We start from the raw sequence: 25,484 nt of genomic DNA, 5'->3' as shown, positions 1-25,484 counted from the left end.
CTCTGCACTCTCCTGAATTGCTCAGTGCAGAAACACCAGAGTAGGGTTAGACCCAAGGTCTCATAACACAGATTTCTGTCTGCGATCACTATAAAAACACTTCTTAGCTGGTGGCTGATAGATGCTATTTCTCCTTCTAAACTACAGTTATTACAGGAAGGAAGGACTTCTTACTGTTGATTCCCCAATTCTTATCTAACGTTGTAAGAAAGAAAAGAGGTTTTACTGGCACACAGACCTGCAGTGATGACCATGGACGTGGGAAAAAGACCAGAGGACAGTCCCTTTCCGTTGCCTCCCTTCTTTGAAGGCACTTTCTCGGCCAGTTTACTGTGTGTGAATGCAGCACAAAGCCATGTCAGATATTGCTCAGCTACGTCACCCAGCAGCCCATCTGCGTACACATGGATTTTGGCTCCCAGCCATGCCTGTCTTTCCCTGCAGTCCTCTCAGCTGGATTTCAGTATTCTCCCAGGTTCATCACTATGCAAATATTGAAATTAGCGTGTTTACGCAGATAGTGGCATTACAGACTTTTCCAGGAAAGGAGCAGTGAGGAGTTCAAGTGCCTTCTCTGATGGCAGCATCAACAACTGGGTGTATTTTTCAGTGAGCTCCAGTGTATGAACACCTGCATCAAAGCATTCAATATCCAGCATATTTCATTTCTTTTTCTTAAACTTTTCTCAGAAAGTACTGAAAGCACAAAGTGCTGAGCAAAGAAGTGACGTGAAATACAGTGAATCTGTATGGCCCAATGGATGGAGATTATAGCCAACTTCACTGCACTCAGGAGCAGATTAGGAGGAGTTGCGAGGGGAGTGGAAGCCCCACTGGCAATATCCATAGCACTTAAAGCCTACCAATGTAACTGCAATCTGGAAGAATAGTTGTTCATATTCAATTAATCCAGCTTATCCACAATCTTCTAGGACTAGATATAGCAAATACGCCTTAAATTAGAGCAGTTCTTCAGGTCCAGACAAAGAGAAACAACACTTCCTGAGGTCCATTCGGTGCTGTATTTCACATCCATGAGATCTAACTGCAGTAAAGGGTTGAAGCTGGAATGAAACCCCTGAGACTTTCCCCTCTTCAGAAGACCCAGAGGGCCAAAGTGGACAATGCACCATCTGTCTCACACCCCTGTGAAACAAAGAAGCCCCAGGCAGGAGTTTATTCTGTGGGATTCTAGATTCTTGAAAAGGGATATTTGAAGAAAAATCCCTGAATCCCAGGCTGAAATATCAAGCAAACCGTTGTTTTAGAGCTTCTGAGAAAGCTCTACCTGATCTGGCCAAATGGTTTCGGGACAGTCATTTTTCTGTGGGAAAAGACATCTTTGTCACATCAGATACATTTCCATAAAACACTGCATTTATGCCTCATACTTCTGCCTCATTCAGACTCCTTGCCCGAGAGCCTCATCTCACTGAGGGCCATTGTGCAGCCAATAAATTGCAATAACCATGCATTTGCTTAAACAACAGCCACTTTCTCCCAACAAAACACCACCACAACATTGGATGCAGCTATTACCTTTTCTTAAATTGCCAGTGATTTCTTGTTTATGGTGCAAAGCCTGTGCACTGTGGAGCATATTTTACCAGGGGTGCAAGCAAGATTTATCCTTCGTTCCCACTGTCGATTTGTCATTCTCATTACTTTACATCTCAGCTCAAGTTTATCAGATAACCCCTCCTGGGCACAGCCATGGCGGATCTGGGTGCAACTTAGTCTGCTGCACTAGGTGGGCAGTGACAAAAACTATCACTATTCCCCCCTAGGTCCTTCCATCGTCCCACTGCAGCAAGCAAAGCCAACACTGGGCAACGCTCTAAAATGTTTATTTGGACCAGTGGCCGGAGCTCTACATCTTACAGACACGATGAGAAAAGGTAAATGGCATCAATAATGACTGTCTCTGGTGGGTTTGGAATCTCTGGGACCATGACCTGTCACTGCTCTATAGTGGTGGCAGTGGGAGAGGGAGGAGGGATACAAAGCCCCTTGCCCCTCGCTCCCCCCAGCTGCTCTCTGAAGTCCCGCTCTGAGGTTACCACAGCACACTTTAAAGCATGCTACTCCCCAGCACAGATTTGCAGCCACGGCTCCAAGCTGTTCACAGGTGTCCTGCTCCCTGCCCACAGCACACACATACGTCCTGTTCCAGGCACAGCTCACCGCCTCCTCTCCTCCAGCCACCTATACCTTTTGCACATCTATGTGATGCATCCAGCTGCCAGAGATGCTTCCTGTTTCTATGCATGCACACGTGGGGAGCATGTGTGCATGACACTGCACAACAGCCGGGTGATGGTAAACAGCTGGAAAAGTGGCTGTCTTCTGGTCCGTCCCAGTTCAGCAATGCTGTTGCAGGAAATAGGTTGATGGACATGGGAATACTGAGTCTCACATGGGCAGGGAGTTGCACAGAAGAGAAAGAAAGGGAAGGAGAGGTTTTAAGTCTACAGACAAAGGCAGCACTCAGTTGGGAATGAGAGAAGTTAAATATCATTGCTGAGAGAACAATTGTCAGTAATGCTCAGGCTCATCCTTCCAAAATCTCTCTGCTTTGTAGTGAGATTTGCTGGGCAGCTCATCTTGTCACTACCAAACACATTTCCCCTTCCTTTCTTTCCCCCTTCTCCCTTTCCTCCTCTCCTTCAGCTCTCCTTGCAGTCACTATTAACTGCAATCACAAAACATCAGACTCAAGTGAAACAAAACCAGAGGTCAGTGCAGCTACAGTGCCAATTAGCAAAACACACTCGTTAGTTATTCTAATGAGACATTACTGCTGGCATCTGCCTACGAAAATGGGTTTTGAGTCCAGGTACCAGAGCTGCCTACAGAATGTTGGGTTTCTTTGGAGGACTGAATTCACTGAACTCTACTGCAAATGCCACAGAGGTGCTCAGCTCTTTGTATAATCCAATCCCAAATAGGTATTTTGAGGACCTGAACTTGGCAGCAGGTTTCCACCATGGGCATTCAGTTGGAGCTGGACATCTAACTGCCTCCTGTACTTCTGCAAGCCTCTTCTGTAATTGAGATTTCCCCAGGCTTATGTTCCTCTACTGCTATGCACCAGCCGTGGCAATTCCAGGTACCTTTTCAAGCCATCAGAAGGGATTGAAGGAAGAGCAAATGAAAACAGGGGAGTGCTGACTGCAGCCTCAGGACTGCAGGAGAGAGGTGTGAACACAGAGCAAGTGCTCACGACGGGAAGAACTCAGCCGTTGCTGTCTGATGGTGATTTTAACACATGCAAGGTCACTGGCAGTAGCACCATGTCATACAGTCAGTACATTTCAGACAAATAACATCCCCTAAACAACCCTTTCCTAGGAATCCTGTGCTCATTAAGCTTCAGACAGAAAGGCTGTCAGCTGGAGCAGCAAACTTACGGCAGCAAACAACAGTCTGCTGCAGCAGTGGGTCACTTGTTGGGGGATAATTGCCTCCTCCAGGATGGGGAGCATCTCTTGGGCATCTGCTTTGGTAGGACCAAGGCCAAGAAGTGCATTCATCACTATGTTTGAGAAATCTGCTGCTCCCCAGCTGCTGCTTCTTAGGCTTTGGAAACCTAGCCAAAATCTCATTACTTCTCAGCTGTTCATTATGTTTTCCACAATGATATAAGCTTGGAAAACCAAAGCGCTGGTTGGGTGCAGTTCAGTTTGGTCTCTTTTGGAGGTGACAAGGTAGGGAATTGAGTGAAGTCCGTTCTCAGTGATAGGAACCACCACAGAGGTTCATGTATGAGTTCCAGGGAGATATCCTCTTGCAATACTTCAGATAATAAGAATTGATGCAACTAAGCATCCCCAGTAAGGAAAAATGTAAATAAATTGGATTCTGAGTAGAAAAGCCCCTGAGCACTAGAAATTCTGTGGTTAATATATGAGAGGTTTTTGACCTTATTCTTCAAGGACTTCTGCTATCAGTAGATATCAGAAGTATGACTTCTGCATAATAACTGCGATATCAGAGAAGAAAATGTAGGTTCAAAGTCACTCTGAATATTCCCAGCAGACAGGAATCTCAACAGCCCCGCAGCCCACAGAGCAGGTGGGAAGCAAGTGGCAAGCCTCGTCCTTCTCATTAGCTGCTGCTAAAATGTCTGTCTCCAATGATGGCAGAAGAAAGTCTTGGCTGCAGCAAATGTGAGCAACTCTGCAGAAGATATGGAACTTCTTTATGAAGGTGATGAGGCACTGTATTTCTCCTTGGCTGTAGCATTCAGGCTGACTAACGTAACACACCCCCTCCTCTCCCTTCATCTGATGGTCTCATAAGGAGCTGCTGACCACCCTGCAGTGGGATCCCTGCCCTGCTGCCAGATCCGCAGAGGGACCGCTCTGCTCTGTTCCCCTCAGGCACGGTCACGGCCGAGGTTTCCTCTCTGGCAGTCGAACCAAGGGAGAGCAGCCAGCCCATATCCTGTGAGCAATTTGGCTAAGGGAACGCTTCAGCTTGAAAATGATGATGAGAGCAAAGACCTTTTGTCCTTGGAGGCTTGCTTTCTATTAAATGTCTTTACAGAAGATGGAAAGACCTTGTGTTTTGATGGCTGTGACATCCTTAAAAACAAAATACACCCACTTCCACACTGCTATCATGTCTGGGGAGTTGCCACAGGTAATCACAATTATTAGATGGAGTCTGTGAGATGAGCAGTGACCCATGTGCTGACAGCCCTGGGGTGCAGCATCAGCTGGCCAAGCGCAGCACCCCTCCAGCTCTCCCAGTCCCTGGGCTGTGCCAAAAGTTCATATGTACCAGAAGTTCACACATGCTCAAAACCCATTCTGCAGAGCAGCAAACACACAGGCAGGGTAATGCAGCTGCTAAGATGATGCTCAGGCTGCCCTGCTGCGGCAAAATATTCTACTCACCCTTTAGTCCATCTTTTTCTAACTCACACCCTTGGCTCAAGGCCACATAGGAAGCATTTGCAACCATTCTCAATTAGCTATTTGTTTTTAAATTGTCCATTTGTATCCCTTTTATGTCCTAGCTGCTCTGGTGACACTGGTGAGCGATGGCTCTGTGTTTTATGTCTACGCGCTGACATAAGTTATGCTGTGTGATGGGGTAATGTTCTGGAACTGCATGACAATTTCTGCCTTCCTGCCTGCTTCCATTTGAGAGCAATGCAAATCGTAATAGCGGCTCTCAGAGTTAAACACAGATTGACAAATAATCATAAAAATGTAGCATCAGATTATTACTCTACGTCACTTATTTGAAGGCAATGGCATCCACCACTTCACAATACATTTTTCTCCCCAGCACCAGGGAAAATTTTGACAGGCAGAATTACCATTTCATTCCCAACTAGAAAAACACTGACAAGCTTTAAAGGATGGTTTGGAAGAGAAACCATGGACAGCCAAAAGAGTAAATTACAGAAGGATGAAGAAACCTCAAGAGGTCTTAGTTATGGGGGACCGACGGCAGTAGCATCTAAGCACAATCCTTGCTGTAAAACCCCACACCACCTGTGCTTTGCTTGACTATGACTCATCACCTAAACACAAATTCAATTCCACTTTTAAGGAGTTTGTGATTAAATGTGTTTTTTTTCTTATTTTTACTGTGCTTATGTATGATTTTCCATCTGTCTCGGCTGTGTTCCTTGTCCCTTTCGGTGGATGTAAATGATACGGTCGGTCTTTCGTCACACAGTGCTTTTTTCCAAGGTTGAGTGAAAGTTGGTGGTTCAGCTTAAAGGAGCGGAGGGTTTGCAGTGATGTTGATGTTGCTCACCTGCCATTTTGCAGACAGTAGAAGAGGAACCTCTTCCGCGTGTACTACCATGTCCATGTTATGGTGGTGCCAGGGCTCAGAGGGGTGCGGTTCTCACGCTTCGGGTGCTGCCTGGATGATTCTAAAGAACCGTAACAGAAAACACAGGAGATTTTGACCAGCCTCAGGTCTGTAAGTACATTTTAAACCCACAAAGTTTGAGTGTGTTTGAAATGTACTCAAATATTTCCTTCTTCACCATTGTGTCCTCATGACCCATTGAATCATCAAAGGCTCAGAGATGAAAGGAGGACTTACGGTTAGAAAATGGAAAGGACTCTGCTGAAGGGGGAATGGTTTGTTGTATCTGCTTTTTTTAATCCCAGAACAAATAGCTTTAGTGAATAATTTTCTGCCAGAGTTTTCAATGTAATGAATAACGGAGCTTCCAGAAAGATATTTTTTAAATAAAGCAAATAAGCTCCCAATCCCAAATAAACCCACAGAAATCAATTGCAAAATCCCCAAAGTGTTTCATGAGCCTTGAGCTGCACTCAGGGCCAAACACTTCCCAGACCACTGACCTGTAGGGAATCAAGAAAGAACGCTGTCCCTTCACAAAACGGCAGTGACTGCTTTCTTCAAGTTATATCCAGCATACAGTAACATCAGACTCGTTACCATATTTGACTGAAGACAAGGCACCTTACGTACCCAAATATATTATAGTACCCTAAATTGACACTGAGAAATCAAATTCATCTATAACATAAATATTCTGAGCCAATGAAGCTGCACCAAAGGAGGACTTACTGAGCTGGCACAAATGTCTAATCATTGTATTTGCAATAAGAGATTTTTACCTTTTCAGAAATGGCTGTAATTTGTTTTGGAGATGAGTTAATTTCCACCAGGTCAGAGTGAATCCATTGAATAAGGACACCTGAGGACCTTTAAGCCTTTCTCTCCCACAAGATGGGTATGGAGGTGGAACTGCCCACCCTAAAGAGGGTTTATTGACTAAATATGAACTTCACATAAAATGTATTATTTTCAACCTCAGAAATATTTACCAAAAAATCAGGGATCACGATCTACTGGACAAAAGGAAAACAGTCACAGCCCTAAAAGCTGGAGAAGACCGGGCCATACTCCTCGGGCTGGCCATGATGGTGTGCTCTATCATGATGTACTTTCTCCTGGGAATCACCCTGCTGCGGTCCTACATGCAGAGGTAATTTTGGTGCGGTTACCCTGACCTCACACACACTGCTCCAGCTGACTTATCATGGCTTGTTCTTATGACTGATTTTAGTGAAGTTGCATAACTTCTCTTTCGGTCAACATAGATCATATTCTGCATTTCCTGACCCTAAAATAAATTAGGCATAACGACAGGGAAAGCAAGCTGAGCAATGCAGGCATAAGTGAGGGAAAATTTAGATCCCTGTTTGACGAAATCTGATCCATAGGCTTTAGCCTTGCCGCAGTTTAGCACAACCATAATATCCACATCAGCTGTTCTGCTGACTGCTGAACCCTGTCAGCCCCCCAGTGCTTTGCTACAAAGCCCAGACAAACTCCAGAGAGAACAAAAGTATTTAGCAGCCTCGAGAAACAATGCACTTCCAAATGAAAAATGGAGAATTAATTTGGAAAGAAATCCAGCTGCTTTGGAGCATGTTGTTTTCCATGTGGGTTATTGCTTTCACGTTTAACAAGTGAAATCCTCCCAAAACACAGCGATTTATGAAAGTGAAGTATCATATTTCATCTTTATTACATTGTACTTAATTTTTCCAAGGCCTTCTCTGGCTTCCTTCTCTGCTACAAAGCAGAAATTTTGGCCTGTAATACATATGCAGTATTTGAAAGCAGATTTCAAGCACCAGCCCTATTCAAAATCCATCCCAGACAATAATAAGACTGTCAACAATGCTTTTTTCCACCCCAGTCAGCAAAGTTAGGGGAATAAAAAATATGTAATTGTGGATCAAAATGGTGATGGTCTGCGTGCCCCAACTGAGGCGCTGCCCAACCTTGGCATACATTGGCTTATCCACCACAGGGTCTGTAATAAGATATCCACAATAAGTGCCAAAGTTAACTGGTATGAATATCCTCAATTATATCACTGCAACCACTGAAAATCATTCCTCCTTGACCCTGCCATTATAAGGAAAAAGAACCATGACACATGAGGATGAACTGAATGCCAGCCAGCATCTTATTTGTGCAATAAAAGTATTTGTCCCTTCTTAAACCCAAGCAAAGTTTAGATTTTTGGAGACAGGGATCGAGGCCTTTTAAGTATCTCAGAGTATTTGCATTTCCAAACTGCCCTCCCAGACCTTTCAGCAGTATCAGGGTCAATTGCAGAGGCTGCTAAGGTCAGAATTGCTCATCTGGAAAGCTGATTTATATAACAAACTATGTGAAAAAATGCCTGAAGCACCTATGAAGTATCAAATATTCCAACTTCACAAGTCTCCCGTAGGTAGGTGTTACATTATTACCCCCACATGTGAATAAAACAGCAGTTAAAGGTAAAAGTGAGAAAAAGTAGAGTTTCTGCAGGTTTCTGCTTGCGAACGCCCATACCCCAACAATGAGAGGTTGTCCTTCTCCTTAGCTGAGCTGGATGCCATGGTTAATGGTTGAGGCTCAGCTCATGGCATCCCATCGCACAGTCCCACTTGAGACGTGCTCCCCCAGAGCACGCTGCTCCATCCCCTTCTCTGCTGATTCCTTTTGATCTCAGATATACTTTTTTCAAGCAAAGTCCCAGTTCCCTTTTCATCTACACATAGAAATTAGTGGATAGGGATACCTTCCCAAACATTAGGCACTGCAGAATAACATGAGAAAGTCCAACCCTGGCTCAGAGCCCTTCAAGATGCCCCACATATATCCCCAAAGGAAATTCCGAGCTGCAGTCAGTGCTTATCACCCATTCTAGCCATGCTCTGACATCTCCTTTTTTTCTGCTTTAGCGTCTGGACAGAAGAGGCTCAGTGCTCGCTTCTCAATGCATCCATCACCGAAACCTTCAACTGCTCGTTTAGCTGCGGCCCAGACTGCTGGAAAATCTCTCAGTACCCCTGCCTGCAGGTGTACGTCAATCTCACTTCTTCTGGCCAGAAGCTTCTGCTCTACCACACCGAAGAAACAATGAAAATTAATTCTGAGGTAGGAGCACGGAATGAAATTTCTTCCTAAATGGATTTCTGGAAGGCTGCTCACTGTGTTATAGCCATTCCTTGTTTAAAAGTGATATAAGGCTTGCAGCTCCTACCTCCCTGGTAAATGCAGAGCAGAGAGCAGCGCCCAGACAGAGCTTCCATCTCTGAAGGGGGACGTTCTCCTCCTCCACACCATGCAGACAGCACATCCTGCATAGTGTCACAGTCCTGGGGCTAGAGCCTCAGTCTTTCATCACACCCCCCCACCCCAGTGCTGGGGTCATGGATGGTGCAAAGATGCTGAAGGTTTACAGAAAAGAGACTGTCAAGATAAAGGATGGAGATAAAAAAAAATAAAAGGCAGACTAAGACGCCAGCCCATTTTCTCACACCATTTCCCCAATTCCAGACTTCAAAACCAGAAATATTTTTAACAGAACAACTCCTCTCTGCTTCAGCAAGTGTGACACCCAGTACGACTCAGTCCAGGTGGGACAGAGACAGCTCCTGCCTGGAGGCTGTGATGCAGGCAGTGGGTATACAGGCAGCAGGCGCACAGACGGCACACAGGCAGCACCGCTCGCTCACAGGTGGCTGTAAGCCACCTCTGCGATGCTGCGTATGGGCTGTGACACAACCTTCTCCCATCTCCCCTTCCAAACATCCCCAGCACTGGTTGCCAAAGACCACAGGCTGCAGCAAGATGGGATGCAGCTCAGTCACAAAGCTTTAACTTCTTAGTTATCCAAGGTCACTGAACCCCAAACTACAGGCGTGCTGCAGTCCGCAATGGCAGAGCCCACGTTCAAGCAGCTGACAGCGTAACCTATTGTATTTCTATTTATGGCAGCAGTTCAGGAGACCAAATTACTTCTGTATATTAAGATGAAGTGATATTAAAATGAGTCAAAGCACCGAGTGGTTGCACAGGGCTGGTTATTCTGCTGGATAATTAGCTCCTGTGGCTGAGAAACGAAGTCCTTTGGAGTTGAGGTGTGAAATGCAGCAGTGTCCCCATTCCACCCCAACAGCATAGAAAAGAGGCACCTGCAGCCTGTTTCCCAGCGCCCAAAAGTGAGGGCAGACTTGGCTCTCCGTTGGGACAGAAGCAAAATCCAGTGATTTGATTAAAACAGATGAGATCAGTCTCTGCACTCTACTGGATTCAAGTAAATCAGGAGGTTTAGCATAAATCTCCACATTCTGCTACTGATTTTTGTTTGATGAAAACAGATTTTGAAATTCTCCCAAACACCTCCACCTCTTAATTTAATGTGGGCACAGTTAATGCTCCTCCAACCCAAGGTTGTTTTACAGGTTAAGCTCTGCTCTCAAGAGGATTCCTAGGTTTTCCTCATGTGCTGCTGGCTATGTGACCTGAATCCAAACACAGTTTTCAATGGACGCTCGCCATGTCTGTAAAATACCTGGCTGGGATCAGCAGAGCCTCCAGGCTTCAGGCCAGCACAGCCCATTTCTGTAGGGATCCCCTCCTCCCAAACTTCTCGTAAGATCTGCATTAGGTGGCAGAGGCTCTGGGACAATTCCTACTGCAGATCTTGGGGGATTAGGAGAAGGATGTCCCATTTCAATCCCAAGGATTATCACAGCCTTAGCACAAGGCATGACTACAGACTAGATAGTGAGGTATTTTCCCAAAAGAAAGAGAAAGTGCCCAAAACCCCACACCTGCTCAACCCATGCTCAGTACTCACCATCTTCTTCCTACTTCAGCACACCTTACCAGCAAATCCACCCCCACCCCCCACATCCATATCCCAGCAAGCTCTTCACCCTGAGCAGCCACTGGACCATTTTCATTATTTCCCCCCTCTTCCTCTACCCACCCCTACCTTGCAGGTCTGCATTCCCCATCTTCCTCCTCACTAAACAAGCCAGAGAGAAGCCTGCCCTGGCTCACTGAGGCCTGACACAGATGAGGATACGCAGAGATGTTATACACCAGCACACACGACCTCCAAGAGGTCCCCCTGCCTCGCTGAGCACCGCCACGCATGCCAAGCAGCACCTGCAGCCCATCTCTCCCCTCTTGCCAGCAGCAAAATGAGCAGAATGCACTTTGATTTTAAATAATGATTAATCTAGGAGACTTGCTACCTAACGGAGCTGCTGTCCCACATGGCGTGGTGAGGAACAGGTGCCATTTATACTGAGACATACGGCGTGTCACTGCCAGTCTCAATGGGAAGTAAATGGATGCCAGCTGAGCTGCTCAAGCCTATCCCAGAAAAGCATCCACAGTTTTTCATGGCTTGTCATTGCTCTCACTGTCTGTACTTTAGCCTTAAGGCATAACCAGCTCCTTGCCAATACTACAATCATGGCAGCTTAAATATTTCCATGGCTATACTTTTCTTACTTGGTTGCCATACACTATAAGAGTTGAAAGGGGAGGTACGCTGGGCAGTGTGCCCTGCACCCAGAGCCATCTGCCATGCCAAGGAAGTGCTGAGCAGCTTAAAGCAGTTCCAAAAGCCCCAGTTCCATTCCATACTACATCATCTTGATTACTTTCCTGTCACCACTGGTTTATATCCATGCTTCGTAAGTGAGGTAAGCAAGCAGGTTTGATCATCAGAAGCAGTGATGTACTTGCCCAGAGTTGTTGTGCGGTCTCCATCAATGGAGATACTCACAGCTTGACTGGTCAAGTGACTCTTCACTGAGCAGGGCTTTGGGTTGGACATGTTGAGAGGCAGATAGCCTGTACAAACTGCCCAGTCCTTTAAATTAGAAAAGTAGGGCTGGAATCTAGCAAGTTCTCTTTATACATTATAAGTATATTATAAGCAAGTTCTCTTTATACATAGCGTGTGCTCTTTGTGATCAGATCGCTAGTAACACAAGAGCCACTTTTCCCATGTTTTATCACAGAATTCTTACTTGAGACAGATGTCCAGACAAAGTTTACTTCCATACTTGCAGACCTCCAGGTGTTTGGCAATGCAGAATTGTAATAAAGCAGCGCAGCTTTAGTAGTTTACATTCACAGACACAGCATAAGAATGGCAGATATAAAATTCCCTGCCAAGCACTGTAGAAAACTAAATGACAATCAAACCAAAGAAAACACTGCAAGCATCCCATTATCAGCATCTGCCTCCCTGCCTGCCCGTCACCTACGCAATGCTCAGAACTGAAACAAGGACATTAGCACATGGAGCGAAGGGCACCCGTTATCTTGAAGCATGAGGAGAGATGATTTTGGCACGAGGAGCCTGGCTGTGATGCAAAGCATATCAATCTCCCCTGCATGACTGCCTTCCATGGTTTCATCACTTCAAACCCGCTTGGCTCAGGCAGCCCAACCAGCCCGACACGGCCGGTGCCTCCGTGTAGGAGGCAACAGCTTGAGTTCTGCTTCTGCATCAGGTCTGCTCCAAAAGTGTTTGCGGAATACTCAAGCCTGCAGGAAGCCAGGATCTACAGAACCTCCCCACTGCGCTCTGGGGACATTTTTGTAGACTCTGAATCCAGGAATCTGTCATCATTGGGGCTTTTACATGTTTGCTGTTTTCTGTCAGGAGGAGAGGACTGTGCAACAGCAGCCAAGTCCTCGTTCAGTCTCCTCTCTCAGGACAGTAGCAGCTGCAACTTCAAGGAACAAAAATATCTCACACCAAATTTGCAATAAAAAAAAGCCAACAAAACATCAGAGCTGGAAATATTGCTGCTAGGACAGTGATAGCATGATTCAGTAAAAGAAAATTAGGTACAGCTTCACTGACAATTTTCCCCTACTGACTAGATTATGATCTATTAAAGAGTCACAGACACTGGAAGAGGGCTTGCGGCTTTGGACATTTAAGACAAAGCTGGGCAGAGTGCAAGAGAATATCCTGGGGGGAGCAGCCCCGCACCAGCAGGAAGATGGATGAGATATTACTGCCCTGATATTTTCCATCTTTAATTTCTAGAGCTCTATGAAATATTCATTATGGCAGGCCGACATGCTCTACCCTTAATGCTGCAGTCGGCTAACTCCAGACAATCTTCCTGCCGTGCTCCAAATCACATTCTGGGCTAATAAACTTGCCAATGAATCAATCAAATCCTGTTATGAGGTTAATCCTTGAATCGTTATTAGGACTAGAGATTTGTCTCAGTACGTTATGAAAAGTCACAGCATAGTCATGAAAAAGAATAGAGGGACATTTATAAAGTTTATAACTTAAAACAATAATAATAAAAACCCAAGCGTTGCATTAATTTAATAAAGATGTCTCTTTTCCTTTGAAAAACTCTTGCTGTCATTAAGTTATCTAAATTTAACCATCACCCCATACAAGCAAGATCAGCAGTGCAGGCAGGAAAGCATGGCAGAACCCAAGAGCAAGTTAAGCAACAGCCCAAGAGCCAGAGCTGAGCTCCAGCAAGAGGTAAAGCCACTAGGAAAATCTGCATTTTATCCTTGGCTTTCTATTTGTCCTTAATTGAGGCACTGCCCCTGTTGGAAGATTCGTATTAAGGTTTCTTGTTGGCCTTTCCTTCTGTGAGTGAACTCCCATGACTACTGAGATCATTTTGATCCCATACGAGCCAGACCTGAGCTGCCAGATTTGTATTTACAGCAAGTCAATTACCCATCTCGCTGCAAGGGTATGCATGCCACTTAAGATGAAGAGGTGCTTCATCAGTTTCATTTTTGCATGTGTAAATTAGCAATAATAATGTATTCACCTATCTCACGAGGCTGCTGTGCAGATTAAAGCATTAATATTTGTACAGCACTTCCAGGCTCTCCAATGGGAAATTCTGTAGATGTACAAAATATTGAGTTTTGTCTGGAATAAATTTATTATTAGCTTAATATTATTGCACTCTTATTATGAAAAGCATAATCATCTTGAGATTTCCCTCCTTGCCACCTGAAAACAGACACTGCATCTGGTTTGGAATTGCATTTTTCTCCCTCTGATTTCTCCCCAGTGTTCATACATACCCAAGTGTGGCAAGAATTACGAGGAATCCATGTCAATGGTGAACGTTGTGATGGAAAACTTCCGAAAGTATCAACGCTTCTCCTGCTTCTATGATCCTGAGGGCACTCAGAAGAACGTGATATTGACCAAACTGTACAGCTCCAACGTGCTGTTCCACTCGCTCTTCTGGCCCACGTGCATGATGATCGGCGGCGTTGCCATCGTTGCGATGGTAAAGCTGACTCAATACCTTTCTCTCCTCTGCGAGAGAATCCAAAGCATCAACAGATAAGAATGAAAACTCCTCCAAGAGTTAATTACAACTAAAATACTGTTTTCTCATTCTTCACCAAAGAACCTTAAGTTTGTAATGTGCAAGTCTGTTATAAGTTCCTTACTATGTACTTATAAGTAGAGCAATAATGCAAAAGCTGTTCTATATGCAAACATGTTATTATTATGCAGACAACCGAAAAAATTACTGTTTGAGTTGATCATCTTGTTTGACGCTGAGACTTGTACTTCTTTCTTTTCTACAGCCAGAATTGGGCTCAGTGTGACCATTTGCCAAGCTCAGTCAGTTGACTTTTTCAGTGTAAAGGATGCTGGGGAAATTCACGCCTGGACAAAGGGCAGCAAATGACTTGTGCACCACTGAGGTCTCACCTCTGGCTCAGCCCTGCCAATGGATTTCTGGTTTTGCCTTTCTACTATTGGCTGCAGGGGAAAAAAGTAGGGAAACAAAACAGAGGTTTTTCTATGAGCAGGTGGCACCACACTGACTACTGCGAGGCCAGGATAAACATGAGTATTTTCTGCCTAAGTAGGACTTGGTGATGCTGTGTGTTAGCTCCCCCAGTTCAGAAGTAAATTTTACGCTGTGGTATGTACAGTCTTTTGCAAAACACTTTGGAGTTTTATTTATTTAATGCTGTATTTTCCTTCTGTTTTACCAACAGCATCTTTGTCATCTGCAGAAGCTGTAGCCAAAAAAAAAAAAAAGCAACAAAAAAAAAAACAACCAACAACAAAAATCACCTTGTTCCATTTTCTACTTCAGTCTGAGCCCTGCAGATGGAGACGGGACCAGAACACCTTATGTAAAGGTTTATTACTCATCTGTCGTGTATTTGCTACCATATCACTGTAAAGAAAAAGTAACACAATCAGCTATTTTTTCATTTTTTACTTCCAACTATTTTAGATTTTTTTACTTGATATATATACAGATATATATATATATATAAAAAGAAAAGCTATATTATATCTAGTTGTGTATCAGAACTTGATTATGGGGTGGTGGCTTTTTTGTTTTTACCAGCTGAGAAGTGAACAACGTAACTCATGTATTCATAACCTTCAGCCTTGGATAATATCATAACGTGGAGGAGCGGCACTGCAGGATGCCATCCAATATTCATGATGTTGTGTCAAGCAAAGGTCCCTATTGCTGTAACATCCGAAATGACAAAAATCTAATCCAATTCTACAGCTCTTATTAACTGAATTGTTAGATAATAATCATAATGCTTCTGGAAATCTCTCCTGACCTCAACTCAGTGTGATGTTCTGGCTGAAGTGAATTCTCATTTAAAATGCCCAGGTGCAAGGATTTATTGGAAAAACTCATGTTTTTTCTAATATGTTGTCCTGTCTGTCATTTATTTACCAGAGGAATATTGCAGGTCTGATTTCACACACACTATAGCCATGATTTCTGCATAATTTGTATTTATCCCCCCACATAGAAAACATTACTTCTTATGCTGTGTTTAAAGGCACCTCTCGTAGTTTCTCGCTTTGCACTTAGTCTGTAGGACAAATGCAGGCTGTGAACTCACTACTCAATGATTCAAAGGAATCATTTACAGGCCTATCCAAACCAAGAAACTAACATTTTTCCCCTCAAAGAGACTGCAAAGCAAATCTTACGCCTCCTTCATCTCTATATAAGTACTTTTCTGCAACATAGCATTAAAAATTTCAAGATGTTATGAAACTTTTCAAGTCATGCAAGTGTAACACGAGCTGTTTAAAAAAAAAAAAAGAGTTCTAAACAGTGAAAATGGAGCTGCAATCTTGTAATCAGTAGTATAATTTTCCTTAGGTAAATAAATGCCTGAAGGGCGGGGGGATAATCAGGGTTCCAAAAATATGTAATAAAAATATTAAATTAAATCTTCCAGATTTCAATATCTTCTGCATTCAGACCTGGCTTGTTTCATTAGACTTTCCTTCATAGCTCCTGCTGCTAAGAAATCAGGAGTGCTGATGCAACAGGGAATTCACAAAGGTTTCTGCGTAGAATATTTTCTGGATCAATTAGCGCAATTCACATGGATCACAGCAGATCTGGGCACTCCCACCATTAGTGGGACCAGTCTGGCAAAGTCTTTGTTGGGCAAAAAGCTCTGCTCTGTCCTCAGCCAAAGCTGCCCCTTTTGGGATATATTTAGGACCAGTACAGCCACATGGCTCCCAGTTTTCTTCCTTTACAACACTGCTTTCCCTTCGAGCACGGGGGCTTGCCCTGTGCTGGTGCTCATGTGTCCCCCATCCACCTTCCTACTGCCACCTGTGCCAAAGGGAGGTCTGTGCTGCCAGTCTCAGCTCACAAATCCAGCATCACCCCAGGACCATGCATGACAACCAGGCTGCCCACGTCAGTGCTGTTTTGTGCTGATGGAGCTCCTGAAACACACTGCGTGCTGCTCTTGCTGTCAGCACTCCCTGTGGGTGACGCACCTTGATGTTGCTGCTTTCTGTAATCATTTTGTTGACATTAACAGAGAGATCTGTGCGATAGCAAAATAACTTAGTAATTGGATGGAGCGCGGTAAAACAGTAATTTTAAAGGGAATTACCTGCCTGGCACAGTTAACCCCCCACTGAAGTGTTAGCACTGCAAACGCAACGTTGACAGCTCCTGCTGCCCCAAGAGGAGTGCTTTGGTGGGGATGTGCTGCTCTTCTTCTCTACCACAACTTCAATACCATTTTGAGCCCCTGTAAAAGTGATATTCTTGTAGGCAGCACAAATGAATGAGAAACATCACCTACGCACACACAGCTCTAGGAGTGAACTTGACTACTCATGCAAACCCACTGCATTCCTGAGGTTGGAAAAGGACACTAAAATCACCCAGGCCAACCATCACCCCATCACCACCATGCCCATTTAACACTGATGCTTCCTGGCTCAACCATCTCACCCCATATCTAGCTGGGGCAAGAGGGACCAACGTGGGCTGCAAAACTCCCAATGGAAAAGTGCCACAGGAAAATGTCAGCGCAGTGCTTGGACACACTGAGACCCACTTATGGGATTTAGGGTATGCGTAATATTGCAGGTGCCACATTCACACAGCCTTTTAATAAGTATTTTCTTAATTAGATTATTTACTTCAGGTCTTATTTCTATTCTGGCACCTTGCTGCGGACCTACTAAATGTCACCAGCTAGGACAACAGAGAGCACACTTGGGTTTAGCTCTTCTGTTTGAGCAGACATCTCTTTTATCTCACACAATGTACCCAGAGTGCAATTAGTAGAAGCTGGAGGTAAATACAGAAAGGCAGAAAGAGGGTTCGGGAAATAAGAGAGTTGCACAACTTGAGAAGACACAGTGCCACAATCACAGACCTGGCACAAAGTCCCAAGGCAAGGCTAGGGATACAGCCACTGTCCCCACCTTGGGGACTCACTGCCCCTTCATCATGGCCACATCGCAGAGCGACCACTGCTAGCCAAAGACAAATCCCACGTGTGCAACAGGGGGTTTTCTCAGGCAGCACAGCAGCATTTGGTCACATTGAAGCATGCACCCCAAAAGTGATGCCCAGCAGAGGCTGCTGGCATGGCACAAGGCACAGCACAGTTTCGTGGTGGTGGCTCAAAGCTGTGTCTGCTGTTGGCCTGGCCAGGACTGCAGCACTACAGCAATGCAGTGAAACCTCGAGGGGAAACTGCAATTGCAGTGCGACAGCACCTTAAGAACTGGACAGCTAATTCCCCTTCTCATCCAATAATGCCCTTACTAATAGAGCTGCAGCTTTTCAAGAGGATCTCTGCAGCAATGCAGCCTTGCAGCCTCAGAACCTGAGCACGACAGCATCAGCTCTCCATTAGCTGCTGTACTGCTCGTCATCTATCACAGACCCGGGGAAAAGAACACTTTCCTGCTTCACTGAGCGCCCTGAGCTTGTCACTTCCCAGCACTCAGAGTCCAGAAGGAAATCGCAGTTTGTACTGTACCCAAACATTTCACAACTGCCTACAGACTCTGCTGAGTGGTTTGGGTTATCTGGGGAAAAAGTATAAACTATTCAGTTTGAAATGTTTTGAAAACACGATGCTTCCATTTCTCAGTTTGACCCACCGCTGCCTGCTGAAATCCAGGAGAGGAGCAGCTTTCCTACTGGGGTGCTTGAAAAATAAATACAATAGTTCCTCTGATGCGAAACAAAGCTATCGGCAATTGCTCGGTTCAGTGAACGTTTTGAAGAATTTATTTTTAGAGGCTGACTGGTGACACGCTTCTTCTCTTCCATTCTCCTCAACCATCAGAGGAGCACGGGATCGGTCACAGGGACGCAGCCACCAGCAGCCCCCCTAACAAACCCCAGAGACATCACAGGTCACAGCCATGAGTAAAGCAAAGCATCAAAGTCTACAGCACCGCAGCACTGGGAGGGGAAGGAGAAAAGCAGCGTTTATCTACCTGGGGGCCAAACACTGAAGCGCTCAGATCCCCACGCAGCACGGCCACAGGGGATCACAGGAAGAGCCACAGTGAACTGCAGAGCTGGGTGCCGGGCAAGGAGGGAATACAAGTACTGCCAAACCAGATGCAGAATGGGAGAGCTGCCAGGCCCCACAGCACAGGGTACAACCAGCAAGAAGGAGGCATGTTTGGGGCTGTGAGGGACTCGGCTGCAAGTGAGCAATTTGATCGACCTCACTCAAAGCCTGATTTTCTGCTAACATTATCACACTCCATTTTTCACTCTTAACTCTGACACATCCTATTAGGGACACGGGCTGAGCTATCCAAAAGGCTTCCCCTGTGCTAAGGAGTATCAAAATTAGAACTGCCATTAAAAGGAATTCAGATAATCTTCTGTCAAAACTGGGAGGCCTTTATTCCATTACAATTCCTCCTGAAGGTAAGGAAATTCAACCAGAGTTAAGCCATCAATGCCTTGCTTTACACCCGTGCACAATAGTACGGTCAGCAGGCAGGAATTCAGGAGGCACACGCTGCTTCTGATGTCCCTGTTCTCCACCATTAGCTCTGTGCTGCTGAGCAGTCACCTGAAGGAGGGAGAACATCTGCAGTCCCAGATTTCTGCTGCCATCTCTGGCAGTCCTTCATCTCAAGCCAATATCATCTTGGCCGCAAATAGCAGATTAATGATCTGGGAAATGCGTTGCTCCCTCGTATCCTTTCTGAGTCCCCTCCCACCCCTTATGGCCTCTCTCCTTGTGATGACGTGGCCATTCTGGTCACCAAGCATAGAACAGCAGGAGAAGCAAAGCCCAAGAGCCATCTGCTTTCCACCCGAGCACTATGTAGCTGGAGTCAGCACGAATCAAAACCCAGATGCCTGGCCAAGGAAGCCTTGGTGTCACCAGCCCTCCAGCTTGGGAGCTGGCTGTCCCCCCAGCAGCTTGCTATGGACTCACCACCACCACCCCAAGGATCTAGAGCATGGCAAAGATTTAATCACCACTCCAAGCCCAGAATCATCCCTCTGTGCGTGCACATGCAGGGGTGGGCTCGTCCTGTGCTCTGTTGTGTGGCTGACAGCAGCACTTAGACCTCTCCTCGTGTCGCCTTGGCTGAGCAATAAGCTTGGGCGACAATTACTTTCAGCCTCAGATAAAAATCTCCTGCCCTGATGCTGTTAAATTATGTAGAACAAGATTATAATTACATACTAAAAAAACCCCAAACCATACACTTAAAAGAACATTATTCAGGTTGCAAAAGCAAGCACTCTGAAGTTTCAAAATGCCAGAAATAGAGGTGCCTGAACAGCCTTGATGCGGTACTGTTTGTATATATGCATTATGATACAGACTTTACCTGTACAGTGATATACCACTTCTCCACAGGAGGATGCCCAGCCCTGCCCCAAGGGGAAGAAATTGAGTTAATAAGTCACTGCTCTACTTCTTTTTAACCCTTGTTGTTCTGTGTGTGCCCCCAGTGCCTGACAGAGCTGCTGCCAATTGCTTCTTGTCCAGCAGAACCCTATGTCTCCTTCTCCAAGGCTCAAGGCTCTCTCCATAGACAGCCATGCCAGCCCTAAGCAGCCCAGCTCAGAGGTGGGCACCAGAGGCATGCAGACTGAGCTGTTTTTCTGTGGTACAGCATCATGTATAGACAGCCCCTGTACCCAGGGCAGGGTCAGGAGGAGACATCTGATGTCCTTCAGCAGAGGACATGGTGAGGATGAAGTTAAGAGGGGCTGATGGAGAGCCTCTCTGTCCCCAGAATCCTACAGATCCTTTTCCTGCTCAACACTACCACTGGCCAGGCTGGTGCAATACCAGACCCATGCACCAGCTCCTGTCTCATCTCCCATAGAGGTCTGCCAGAGCAGATTGAGGAGAATAAGACCAGCACACAGACTTCCTCTGAAGCTCCTAGGTCTGTCTATTCCTCAAGTAAAATACAAATCTACCAACACACAGACTTAACAGCTACCGGAGACCACATTCCCCCAGTTCATCTGGGCATTGTCTATAGGTCAGGTCAGAGAGGAGGGTGGTTGTGTGCTTGGAAAGGTGGGAACTGATCAACAGCAGCCATCAGCACTGCAGACAGACTGAGGACTCTCCACGAGCCATGACTGCCTCCACCACGATGTGCATTCACTTCTCAGCCACGGTGCACATTGCTATGTCACAGCAAAATGTGGTGAAACACGATAAGGCAGTGAAAGAAATGAGGAGGAAATGAAGTAAAACTAATTGATTTACCTGGATTTTTTTTTCCCAAATGTTTTTCCCCGTGGTGACTAGTGCTTCACAGACAGCAGAGACCGTGTCAGAGTCTATCTCACTCACGTGTTTGTTTTTAATGTCTCCAGCTTTTTTTATTATTATGACTAAGCCTTTGGTCTGAATCTGTCAGAGTTCATGCTCAGTGACTCCAAGATATCTCCAGCATAGGAAATGTAAAGAATTAACACAATCTCAATGCATAGCACACTTGCACCATGCAGCATCTCCTGTTCATCGGGAAGCAAATAAGCATATGCACGTTGTGAAACATCAAGTATTATAAACAGAAAAAAAAGTTATATCTGCCAACTCAGCATGACAGGATTCCATGGCAAATAAGGCAATGCACTGAAACAAAGACTGTGCAGACATTCAAGACTTGGACATGCCCTCAGAACTGTGAGTTTCAGTCCAGACCTGAACCTCACTGCCCATAAGTAATTGCAATTAGCTTTGGGGTGCCTCAAGAGCACAGATTCTGATAGTACGTTCACAGGTTACAGGACTGTTGCAGTCCAAAGAGGCACTGAGGCTGCAAGAAGGGTGAGTACTGCAAGGAGTAGCCCCATATTCCTACATCTGCCATGCTGACCTCTGCAGTCTCCAGGACTACATCCAGTCCAAAGCAGTGAGTGCTCAGACACAGCATTCCTCTGACTGCACTTCTGCAGGGGCAGTGAATGCAAGGAACAGTGATCAGCAGAGCTCGAAGCAGTGCTCCAGAGCTGTAGCTCCACATCTGTGCATTCAGATGGCCTCTGGGTAGAAGTGCTGGCACAAGGACAGCCTTAAAAATCATTGTGCTTGCTTGCAGAAGTATAGCCCATAACCGTACCTGTTGGTACCCGTGAGTGCACTGTTCTCACACAATTCTGGGGACTTTTAGCTCTGGAGTGGCTCAAGTCAGCAAAACATAGGCCTGGCCAGCAGAAGAGGTTTGCAGTTAGTCAGGATGCAGCTGAAAAATGCTCCTTTTGCAAGGTACTGAAAAAAATGAGCAATAAACCATGCTGAGTTTAATGCATCAACTCCCTGGTTTGGGCCAAGTCCTGCAACACCCAACAAAGGGCCACCGCTCTCCTGTACTCCCTGGCTGGGTGCCACGAGGGGCTCAGTGGGCTGCAGCCCTTTCATGCATATTTTCGCAGCAAATAATTAAATCCAGGCTTACACAGCCCATTCTGCCAACCAAGCCTGCTCTGTGCATTTGGGACAGACACCAACTCTCTAACTCAATTTATCCTGGAAATTTAAATCACTGCACAAGTTGGCCAAGGCACAGTGCTGAAGGGTTAATACCAGCATTTGGGTGTTTATTTTAAGAAGAGCATAAAGCCCTGACAGGCCATAATTACAGTGTTGATAACCAGAGAAAGAATATTTGATGTTTCAAATATCACATGACTAATTGGTGCTGGAACAGCTGTGCGTGTAAATCGGGTGACGTGACTGCAAGGAGGAGGGGGCTCCACACCAAGTGCAGGCCTGGCACTGCCCAGCCACACATCTCCCCAACACCACCAGAGTGTGGGGCCACCTTGTCCTTGTCACAACATCGGGCTGAAGGGATAGGAGAATAATATATCCCTATTTTCTGTTCTTTGGTCACCTTTTAGGATTGGGCTTCTAACTGGAGCATTATGGATGCTCCACACACCCACATTGATATTTTTTAGGCACTGAGAATGACAACATTCAGAAAAGCCACAGAGTATGCTCTGGTTTGCAGAGGGTAAGGTGGAAGGCAGGTTTCTTTTGTTCCAAAACCCACCTGGATTTCCTCATTAAACAAATCAACTGTTCTTTTCTCAACAAAAAATCATTACTCTTGGAAAAGACCACTAAAATCACTGAATCCAACAATCAACCCATCCCCACCATAATCACCAACCATGTTCCTCAGTGCTCCGTCTACTCTACCTACCTATGGTAGGCAGGGAAACTAGTGGCCCTCCTTCTGGTGCCACTGGAGCAAGGAGCTCCAGGAACAAGCACCACCAATTCCAGAGGGAAAGGAACAAGCCCTGGTGACCCTACCAGAGCTCCAGGCCCTTCACAATGGATTGCTTCAAGTCAAGTAGGACATCATCACCTTTTCCTTATGCTTCTTTCTGCACTGGGGTCTTTTCATCTCCAGCCAGTTAGGAAGATAAATAAGTAGAGCTCAAGCTATTTTTAGTTAAGAAAGGGATAAATATTTCACTGCTGTGACTCCCTCTCCCCTCCCCAGCTTTGCCTCTCTTGAGGCAGAAGCAATAGGAAGTGCATAAGTTTTTCCACCACATGTTGCTTAAGAAAACCTTTTTCCTCCACAGTCCATAGGGGAACTATGAACTATTTTTAAATTAGAGCTTGGTGTGATAAGAGCCTTTAATTAGTAGATAAAAACGTGTGCATCAGGGTATGGAGTTTGATTTTTTTTTTTTTTTTTTTTTTAATTCTTTAAGGAAAAAAGTACTTGGGTATGACTTCTTATGACCAAAAGTTTCTGATGTTCAGTAGGGGAAGCCATTTGCTTCACAGAAAGGGGAGAGAATGCCAGAGAGCAACCCAAAGGGCTGAGCATGAGGCAAGGCCAGGATGGGGCCAGTGATGTCCCCTCAGTAGCCATCCACAGCCCAACACTCACTGCAGCATTTGCTGGTGCCACATCTTTCCAGTGCTGAGCCAAATGTACAACTCGTAGCCAAATTTTGGAAACAAATCATAGACCTCCTCCAAGGGCTCCTCCATGTGGTCACCTATTGGCACCTCTGTGTGCCTACACTCCCAGTATCGTTCAAAGAGCAGTCAGTTTGCCCACACAGCTGCAGAAAGGCCATAGAGTTCTTATAACAGCCAGACACAATCAAAAGCACTTCAAAAAAGAGGGTAGACAGATTGGGACCCACCCAGAGCCTCATTTGTTGTGAGAAAAATTGACTTTCTGAGAAGTGCTGCCAGAAGGCCCAAGCACCACTGGAAGGCCTTGCCATCCTCATGCAGATCCCTCAGCAATTGCTGAAGGAGCTACACCCCTTGTTACAGCCTGGAACTACAGCAAGTGAAGAAACGTATTGCTTTCCCTTGAAGCACTATAGTCCTAGAAGACTATTTCCACCAATAACCTGTTCCAGCCCTACTTACAGCACAATAGCATTAAAAGCAATAAGTAAAGCATATTTAGGCCTCCAAGCTCACACAGACTTGTCCATAGCATGATACATACCTGGGGAGCACTGCTAGGAGCCAGGAAACAAGCCACATACTGCATCCAAGCCTGAAATCTTCCAAAGAACCCTACAACTGCTGCCTTGAGTACTTTTAAAGCCTGGGACTGAAGGCCCGAACAGGCCTTAACCGTCCCAACCAGGCCCACCTGTGGCCCCCCACACTCCCTGACCCCAGCAGCTGTGCTGGAGCTCCATCCTCCCACCTGCGTGTGTGTTCCTGGGACCAGTGTTATCCTCCACGTTCCTTGCTCAGGGGGCTGCTGTTCTCAATCTCATCCCCACAGCACCCTGGGGATGGCACTGGGGGTCACAGTTTCACCTCTTCCTTTCCGCAAAGCTCAGCATTTCACTCTAATTGTGTTTTGGCTGGAAGCTGCAGAAGAAGGAAATGATTATGGGTTTTACTATCTCTTACAATTCAGCACAAGTGCCGTGGAGCAGCTGTGGCTGAAATGATGAAGTACTTATAGTGCTTTTTTTCTGTCACAGGTGTTTCTCTTCCACTATAATAAAGACTCACTTGTATCACACTAACACATAAGTGTACATTGATTAAACCTACTGACACCTGGTTCCAAAGCCAGTGAGAAAAACAACTTGCAGATGACCCTCTATTTGTATACTTAAAAAAACCTCTTTATTTGAAATATGCTATCTGTATGGTCTCTATGCCACATGCAGCAGCAGTGCAGGGGTTCTTACTCCACAAATGTTATTGCATTGTGGTATTTTCATCAGTAGCTCTCTAGGAGGTAAATCTAGAGGTCTTTACATGGAATCTAACAGAAAAAATGTTATTGCTTTTTCTAGTATTTTCTTTTATTATTTTTCTCCCCTCTAGCAGTGGGATATATAAAGCTGAAGCCACCATGCATTTAAAACCAATATAATTTTTAGGAATCATTCTAGAGTTAATCCACTATGACCGAAGGTGAGATAATTTAGGACTTCATTTAAAATCCACTAACATTGATTTCTGACTGCTTTTCCTCCCACAGGGCCACAAATCAGGAGGAAAGCTGTCAGGCCCTGGCAGCAGACCCCAGCAGCAGCTCTTCTCTGAGGTCCTAACGTGGGATCCTACAGCTCAAGTTTTTCCTGCTTCCTTAATAATATGGGTGGGAAGGAGAGAGGCTTTGGGATGATATGTGTGTGTGTGTAAGCCTCTGCATGAGAGGAAGGACATCAAAGGGAAGCAGTCAGGAAGTAGGAGAGCCAGCATCCAAGTGGCAGTGGGGAAAAAAGGTCAGTGAAGAGACATGCTTTGGTTTCATTCACCACAGTTTGTGTAGGTTACAAAGCCAAGCTCAGTATGGCTTGGGGGGGAAAAAAAAAAAACACACAAAAAAAACAACCCAACAGACTAAGACACAGAAATCCTGA

At 45.4% G+C, this 25,484-nt stretch overlaps 1 protein-coding gene and 1 long non-coding RNA gene across 10 annotated transcripts in view; one reads left to right on the top strand and one right to left on the bottom strand.

Moving 5' to 3' along the window:
• KCNMB2 (potassium calcium-activated channel subfamily M regulatory beta subunit 2) overlaps window positions 1-16,074 on the top strand; it is a 117,067-nt gene extending 100,993 nt beyond the window's left edge. For 4 of the 8 annotated variants that reach the window (XM_004943459.5, XM_046898862.1, XM_040705744.2 and 1 more), the window contains 4 exons: window positions 1,788-1,898; window positions 6,818-6,988; window positions 8,748-8,943; window positions 13,887-16,074. In XM_004943459.5, coding sequence (XP_004943516.2) covers window positions 1,788-1,898; window positions 6,818-6,988; window positions 8,748-8,943; window positions 13,887-14,171 — 763 coding nt within the window. In that variant the 3' untranslated portion in view covers window positions 14,172-16,074. The remainder of the gene's footprint in view (window positions 1-1,787; window positions 1,899-6,817; window positions 6,989-8,747; window positions 8,944-13,886) is intronic. The other 4 variants (XM_001233102.7, XM_046898863.1, XM_004943462.5 and 1 more) reach the window with 3 other exon arrangements.
• LOC107054084 lies at window positions 3,441-24,169 on the bottom strand. 2 transcript variants are annotated; one of them, XR_006930997.1, is made up of 4 exons: window positions 24,098-24,169; window positions 14,918-15,023; window positions 13,900-14,140; window positions 3,441-5,896 (listed from the first exon to the last, which is right to left on the bottom strand). It is a non-coding gene; the product is annotated as an uncharacterized LOC107054084 (long non-coding RNA). The 2 variants fall into 2 exon arrangements; XR_005862179.1 differs by lacking the exon at window positions 24,098-24,169 and having other exon boundaries at window positions 14,918-15,033.
• Between the last annotated feature and the right edge of the window lie 1,315 nt (window positions 24,170-25,484).

The sequence above is a fragment of the Gallus gallus genome, chromosome 9 (assembly GCF_016699485.2).
Source record: "Gallus gallus isolate bGalGal1 chromosome 9, bGalGal1.mat.broiler.GRCg7b, whole genome shotgun sequence".
In the NCBI taxonomy this organism is placed as follows: domain Eukaryota; kingdom Metazoa; phylum Chordata; class Aves; order Galliformes; family Phasianidae; genus Gallus; species Gallus gallus.
This window is presented reverse-complemented; position numbering and strand designations above follow the sequence as displayed.